Below are 8,115 nucleotides of genomic sequence, written 5' to 3'. Positions count from 1 at the left end.
TATTATGAATATCACCATCTTTTTGCTGCAGAAGTAGCAAAAATTTTATGTAAGTGCTCCCAGAACCCTTGTATGTAGTTTAATATAGGACATAGATGATATTTGCTTTCTAAAATCCACAAAATTCTGAATTCTAAAAAAAAAAAAAAAATCTGACCCTGAGGATGATGATACAACTAGGCATTATAGGCCTATATTACATTTAGAATATACATATCCCTCCCCAGGACTGGTGCAAGGAATACTCATTCTTTGCCCTCTCCCAACATATAAATAAGATTAATTCCACGAGATTTCACCCTTCTCAGACTCAGTTTAGTCATATAGTTCCACTAAATTACTTAGGTTCTAAGAAATTATTATTATTTTATTAATTGTAGTTTATTAGGCTAGGAGGAGTAGGCCAGAAATTGCCCGGCTGCTGTAAGGGGAACCCAGGAGTGGGCAGGACCAACATAAGCAGATTGTTTTTATTCTCTTCTCACCCACCATGCTTTGTGGCAGGGCAGAGAGAACTTTGGAAAAGCAGCCTCAGTTTTTCCCCAGGCCAGAGAGAACAACCCACTGAGCAGGGGAGGAGTGGGGATCCCACACTCAGAGAAGGTGAAGACGCTACTGAAGCTTTGAGCCCTGATTAAGCCAAAGGATTGATGGGAATAAACCCACTCTGGGATCTGTCTGCTTCATCAAAATCCAGCCAGTAATAAGTCAGTAAATACAGTTAGGCTATGTCAACAGGTCCATCCTTTTCATTCAAACCATACCACTTCATTCCCTCTGGACATGGGAATACAGCATACGCAACAACATACACTTGTCTGAAGATGCCATTTATCACTGCATGTTTCTCAGAGAGTCTTATGAGCTTTATCCTCTGCACCTTAGTAAAACCTCGGCCACAGTGAGGCATGACTGGGGACCATTCAAAAATTCTGCCCAGGTCTAGGGTCACCCGGGGCCACTGACTTAAAAAAAATAAAAAATAAAAACCATCACCCCATGCTCTGGATGACAGAGAAAACTGCAATGTATTCCTTTTCTCTTGGCTTCAATCTCCCTCCTTCCCTTGTCTCTCTTCCTCTCCCCATCTCTCCTTTTCTCTCTTCATCCTTCATCTGCTCCCCTTTCCTGTCCTAAGCCTTGGTGGTCCTCCAGCTCTACTGGGACAACTTATGAAATGGGTCAGAGCACCAGCCCAAAGAAACCCAACGAAAGCAAGAGGATGACACATCCTCTTGCCAGGACTCCTGGCACACCAGCCTGACTGCCTTCTCTTTCCCACTCAGGCCTCCAGGGATGAATATCCTCCACCTACTCCTGGCCACCCTGCTGGTCTCCCTGTGCTTCCTCACTCCTTACAGCCACCTGGCACCTGAAGAAAAGCCCAGGGATGACAGGAGCCTAAGGAGCAATTCCTCCTTGAAAATATTGGATTTCCCTTCTGTCTCTATTGTGGGTAAGTAGCCTGTCTTGGTGCCTAGTCTCTGGACTCTGGCCCATGAGAAGGGGCTACAGGATGTCAAACATGCTCCCCAGGATTCACTGACATAAGTCAGAGCTCCTTTTTGCTTATTCTTCAAAGTAATCCTTGAGGAATAAAATATTCCTTGACTCATATGGCTTTAAAAAGCCCTGTATACCACCAATTTAATAAACAATTTTTGCATGTTAAAGGCTCTGAGAAACCCTGAAGTCAAGACACTTCGTGAACTTGGTTCAACTTAGCATTTCTGAAACTTACTGAATCACAGAACTGTAAAAATATTAAATGTTAAAATGTAAAATGTTAAATCTTAAAAATCAACAATAAAAATGTTAGAAAATGCTGCAGAATATAACCGAGTGTGGGATGAACTAGTCCTTTCAGGGTTGAGAATTGAAAATAACTGCTCAGGGAAAATACCAGGGGCATTACAGCCTGGCATGGAACATTTTCTGGTTCAGCTTCACCTGATAAAAATAATAGTAACAGATAAACTCCTTGTGTGCTAGGCACTGTAAAGTGAGTACTATTTTCATTCCTACTTCACAGTTGAGGAAATCAAGGCTTAAAGTGAAGTGACTGATATAAGATCACACAGTTCTTAATTGGCAGAGCCAGAATTCAAACCCAGGTGTTTAATTCTAGAACACAAGATCTAAACTAATATCCCTCACTGCCTTGCGTCTCACTAGGAAAAGAGAATGTTCTCGATGTATCGGGGAAGTATCACCTTTGATCACCTTTGATGTGCCAGGCTTCTCACTTTATAAACGTAACTTTTTTATCCTCAAGACAATCCTGCAAGGTGGATATTACCGTAACTTATTTACAGATGAGAAACTGGATCTTAAGAAGATTAAGTAGGTTGCTTAAGGAAACAGAGCTGTTAAATGGCAGAGTCAGGATTCAAATCAGGTGTGCCTGGCTCCATAGCTCTGAGAAATGAAAAAGAGGAATACAAGAAACACAGGTCCATCTATGTACATGACACTGAACCCATTTTTCAGGGCCTTCTTGGATTTCCTCTTTGCCTTCCCTCAGAGGACATTCCAGGTCAGCAGCCAGGCTATCAAGAACCTGTTGGCCTAAGTCCCAAGTTATGATTCACCCAACCAACCCCTCTTCTCCCCCACCCTGAGACTTCCTGGAGCCCCCTCCGGCTCCTCCCAATTTATTGCAGTTCATGACCTCCCCAAACATCTGGCTTTGCTCCTTCTGTCTCTCTTTGAAGCGCTGAACAAGAAATCCAAAAGGATCAGTAGAAAAGAGGCGGAAAAGAAGAAATCTTCCAAGGTAGGACCAGGAGTTTTCATTGTGGGGGTGGGACTGGACTTAAAAGGGAATTCCAGCTAGGAACTAAATGAAAGATTTTCCAGCCTTACATGAACAAAAGAAGCTAAAAGTTATCTAAAGGCTTCCTGGCCTCAAGCTCTGAATCAGACCCCCACAGAAGCCCAGAGAGCTAAGTTCACTAAGTGAAATAGCTTACCTGCTAAAAAGCATCTTCTTTTTTATTTTATTTATTTATTTTTTAAGATTTTATTTATTTATTTGACAGACAGAGATCACAAGTAGGCAGAGAGGCAGGCAGAGAGAGAGTGGGAAGCAGGCTCACCGCTGAGCAGAGAGCCCGATGTGGGGCTCGATTCCAGGACCTTGGGATCATGACCTGAGCCGAAGGCAGAAGGTTTAACACTGAGCCACCCAGGCGCCCCGCATCTTCTTTTTTAAAAAGATTTATTTATTTATTGGCTAGAGAGAGAGCGAGCGCAAGCAGGAGGAGCCCAATGCGGGACTCCATCCCAGGACCCTGGGATCATGACCTGAGCCGAAGGCAGTCGCCTAACCAACGGAGTCACCCAGGTGTACCTAAAAAGCATCTTTTTTTTTTTTAATTTTTTTAAATTTATTTATTTGTTAGAGAGAGAGCGAGCGAGCACAGGCAGACAGAGTGGTAGGCAGAGGCAGAGGGAGAAGCAGGCTCCCCGCGGAGCAAGGAGCCCGATGTGGGACTCGATCCCAGGATGCTGGGATCATGACCTCAGCCGAAGGCAGCTGCTTAACCAACTGAGCCACCCAGGCGTCCCTAAAAAGCATCTTCTTATATGAGCTAGCCCTCTGACTGAAATGTCACCATCTCTCATTCTTTTGAATGAATGCACTGTTTCCTAAAGTTTAGTTATTTCAGAACGACTTCCCACAATTTTTTTCTGAAAGCTTTTATTTGTAAGTGATCGCTACACCCAGCATGGGACCTGAACTCACAACCCTGAGATCAAGAGTCACATGCTCCACTGACTGAGCCAGCCAGACACCCCCCACAATTTTTGCCATAACGACTTTCACTTATTTACTTAATATATCTGTTTAAAATTAAAACTTAAGGGGCACATGGGTGGCTCAGTCAGTTACGTGTCTGCCTTCACCTCGGGTCATGATTCCAAAGTCCTGGAATGGAGTCCCAGGGTGGGATCCCTGCTCAGTGGGGAATCTGTTTCTTCTTCTTCCTCTCCCCCTGCCACTTGTGCTCTCTCTCACTCTCTCAATTAAATAAATATTTTGAAAATTAAATTAAAACTTAAAAATATATAACTATGATAGGAAATCAATATCACTTGCCATAAATAGAAGGTAACCATAAAAATAATTACAAAGAAAATGAAACATTGTTAGTGGATTTTAGCTGGATGGGGCTGCCTGTCAAATGCTCTAAATTTAGGGCTCGTTCTTTGTGTTAAAAGTCAGATTAGAAACTGTTGGGAAAGGGAGCCTGGGTGGCTCAGTCAGTTAAGCTTAAGCATCTGTCTTCTGCTCAGGTCCTGATCCTGGTCCTGGATCCAGCCCCAGGTCCTAGGGCTGGCTCCCTGCTTCTCCCTCTCCCTCTGCCACTCCCCCTGCTTGTGCTCTCTTGCTCTCTGTTAAATAAATTAATAAAATATAAAAGAAGGAAGGCAGGAAGGGAGGAAGAAAGAGAGAATTGGGAAAGTATTAATGATAAATTGGCACCAACTGGAGCCTTTAAAGTTGAAAGAGATTGAAAAAAGAGTCCTTTCTCATTATGTGATTTAATGTCACTTAATAGTCATGTACCACCTAAAATCATACTACCGTGGCACAGGTTCCCACACTGTAGGAAATACTAGGTTAAGGCATTATTGAAATGCACACATTATTTCTGTCTTAGACCTGGCACTTGATCTTGAGAAAGCCCCTGCTCCTTTCTAGACCTTTTGTGAACAAGCTGATCAGGTGATTGACATATAAGAAAACACAGTTGACAAATATATTTGCATGCTAGGTATGGAGACTATATAAGGGAACAAGAGATATAGCCCCCTGTCATGGAGTTTACATTCTTGTGGGGAAGACAGACAAACAGCAAATAAGCCAATAAATAGGCAAAATAGGGGCGCCTGGGTGGCTCAGTGGGTTAAAGCCTCTGTCTTCGGCTCAGGTCATGATCCCAGGGCATCGGTCTCTCTGCTCAGCGGGGAGCCTGCTTCCCTTCCTCTCTCTGCCTGCTTCTCTGACTACTTGTGATCTCTGTCTGTCAAATAAATAAATAAAATCTTAAAAAAAAAATAGGCAAAATAAATTCAGATAATGATAAACACTGTAAAGGAATTAAAACATGGTGATGAAAATGAAGGGAAGAGTCGTCTCAGAAGACCTCCCCGAGGAAGCAGCACTTACTTACTGAAAAATTCGGTAATCTCAAGCAGCGATTCCCCATAGAAATACTATGTGAAGGACGCCTGAGTGGCTCAGCTGGTTAAACATCTGCCTTGGGCTCAGGTCATGACCCCAGGGCCCACACTGGGCTTCCAGCTCAGGAGGGAGCCTGCTTCTCTCCCTCTGCTGCTCCCCCTGCTTGTGCTCTTTCATATAAATAAATAAAATCTTTAAAAAAGAAAGAAAAAAATACAATGTGAGCCACATATATAAATTAAATTTTCCTAGTAGCCACATTAAAAAAAGAAGTACATGTAATTAATTTCAGTAACATTTTATTTAACCCAATATATCCAAAATATTATCATTTTGATATGTAACCAATATAAAAAGTGAGATATTTTACATTACTTTGTGTGTGTGTGTTTGTGTGTGCGCTAAGTCTGAAACCTGGTGGTGCCCCTCTATACTCACAGTACATCTCAATTCCGATGCTAAACTTTAATCGTCAATTGTAGTCCTAACAACAACAAGAAAAAAATTATTTAAAGGAAAAATTTTACACTGCTTCTATTTTAAAATGTAAATTAAGGGACGCCTGGGTGGCTCAGTCCGTTAAAGGCCTGTTTTCCGCTCTGGTCGGGATCCCAGGGTCGTAGGTTCCAGTCCCACACTGGGCTCCTTTACTCAGAAGGAAGACCACTAGACGCATTTCAAGTACTCAGAAGCTTCACAGGGCTAATGGCTACTCATTTTCTGTGTTCGATGCGTGGAATGAAGGCAGCGAGGTAACAAGAGCCAAAGTGAAGTTTATGGTTTACTCTAAGTTCAAAGAAAACCCCCTGGGAGCTTTAAGCCAGAGTGGCTGCCATCATACATACGTCTTCGGAGAGCCGGGTTTGGGGCAACAGAGGTTGGGCTATAAATGGGAGGATAGTGGCCGGGCCTAGGGCAGCGGTGAAGAAGTGGGTGGATCCGATTTACTGTGAAGGCAGGACTGAGAAGAGATTGGGGATACACTGGAAGGGGGAAGACAGAGGTGTTGAAAACTCTAGGAAAGAGTGGGATTCCCTAGGGAAAAGAGTGGGCCAAGCCCAGCCAGGTAAGTAAATGTTAATGGGTTTGGAGGCAGGGGGTGGATGACGGGGGGAGGCAGGTGCCCGTGGGGTCCCCCGTGGGCATGAAGTCCAAGGGACAGTGGGGCAGCGGGTGGGGATGTCTGGTCTGGGGATGTCTGGTCTGGGTCCTCCGCTGCGCAAGGAGTTCCCAGGCCGACGTGAGGTCTGTGGGGTGGGCGTGGCCGGCTTGGGCAGTCCCGGCGTTTCCCCGCAGAGAAACTCTCCCATGAAGACCATAGCTCGGCCCCGGCCCCCGCCACCCACCCCCTGCGTGGCTACTCGAGCGAGCTGCAAGTCGCCGGCGCCCGCCTGCTGCGACCCCTGCGCCTCCTGCCAGTGCCGCTTCTTGCGCAGCGCCTGCTCCTGCCGCGTGCTCCGCCCGGTCTGCTGAGCGCGCCCAGCCGCCTCCAGGGGACCGGTGATTTCCAATAGCTGTGGCTTCCACGTACAGTTACTTAGGTTGGGGCGGAGCTTCCCGGAGGCGGAGCTTCAAGAAGACTGGGCTTGGGCAGGGCTAAACCCCAAATATATGTAGGCTGCTCCAAAGTGTGTGGCTGTTTCCTTAAAGGACCCCAAAGATCCCTTTCCGTTATTCCTGGCTCCTTCACAGCGGAAGACCCGTGGACTGCGCATGCTCTGTCTCCTGGGCATCGGAAACCCGATTTCCCAGGCCCTAGGGCTGTCCTCTCCTTAATCGCTTGTCTGCTTCTCTGCTGGAGACAGACGTTATCCCGACCCTTAAATCTGAAAACACGCGAAGTTGCCTGTCAGGAGTTCGCTATGAAGACTCACACATGGGCTGTGTTTCCACAAGGTCAGCTTTTTCAGTCATAGAGCAAGATTAACAATTACAAAGCAGGTTCAGTATTCTAAACGCGGTAACATTTCACCACGTGTTTAACTTGTCTTCTTAAGGGTCACACAAAGCAAAGCACAAGTCACATAACAAACAATACAGAACGGAGGACAGGACGTTAACAAACCAAAGGTGAAAATCTGTGAGCGAGCAGTTGAGATAAGGCCTCACTCGGGTCTGGGTCAGCTCTTGGCGCTTGCTGCTTATTATATTCAAGCATAACATAGTAAGAAGGAGCTCTGTTCTTTTCAGACATCAACCAGGCAGCCTTCAGCAGCAGCTGGGCTTTGAAGTGATCAGACAGAGGGAGGTCAGTGTCTGAGGAGTCTTCACAATTTGCTGCAAATATCCTCTTTTTAAAAGGGATTTAATCAGTCTTGAGCCTTTGCAGACCTCCTCTGTTTCCATTGGTTATCACCTCGGAGTGTGTCAAAAGCTGGTGCTGGTCTCAGTGATATCTGGTCTTAGCTGCAATGCCCTTAGCTGCTTGTATCACTGCTTGACACAGGCCCCTGCTTGACATGAGTGACTCCATCTTGCTCTCTACATTCTACCGCGTGATTCCTCATGACAAATCTGTAAGGGTCATACCGGAATCAAATATGTCTTAAACTAGGTCAGCAGTACTAGTTTGCTAATGTGGAAGAAGGTAAATCCAAATCATTCCATTGTATTTTCAGTGAGAATCAAACAAAATCAAATAAATCTCAAATCATATGAAATGTCAATTGACATAAATCAAAGATCACATCAAATCCAAACAAGTTAGATACATTAAACTGAATCAATTAAGCAAAATTAAGTAAAGATTAAACTTTAAAACTACAACTCAAAGTCACATCTAGTCAGAATTAAGTCAAAAAGAAGAAAAACTAAATCTAAACTTCATTAAGGTAAGTTAACAAATCAACAAAGCAGTCAAATAAATGAAATAAGAATCACAACGCCAACTATAGGCAGATAAATGTACAAAAATATGTATAGAA

The 8,115-nt window shown here is 44.4% G+C and overlaps 1 protein-coding gene across 1 annotated transcript; it reads left to right on the top strand.

The window, feature by feature from the left end:
• Positions 1–1,296: 1,296 nt before the first annotated feature.
• Positions 1,297–6,664, top strand: ASIP (agouti signaling protein; the record flags this gene model as incomplete). Its single annotated transcript, XM_080814662.1, has 3 exons — positions 1,297–1,456; positions 2,715–2,776; positions 6,488–6,664. 3 exons carry the CDS (start codon positions 1,297–1,299, stop codon positions 6,662–6,664), a joined length of 399 nt encoding a protein of 132 aa, XP_080670788.1.
• Between the last annotated feature and the right edge of the window lie 1,451 nt (positions 6,665–8,115).

This window comes from Martes martes (assembly GCF_963455335.1).
Source record: "Martes martes genome assembly, chromosome: 9".
Taxonomy (NCBI): Eukaryota; Metazoa; Chordata; class Mammalia; order Carnivora; family Mustelidae; genus Martes; species Martes martes.
The sequence above is the reverse complement of the archived record's forward strand: the minus strand, read 5'-3'. Positions and strand labels throughout refer to the sequence as shown.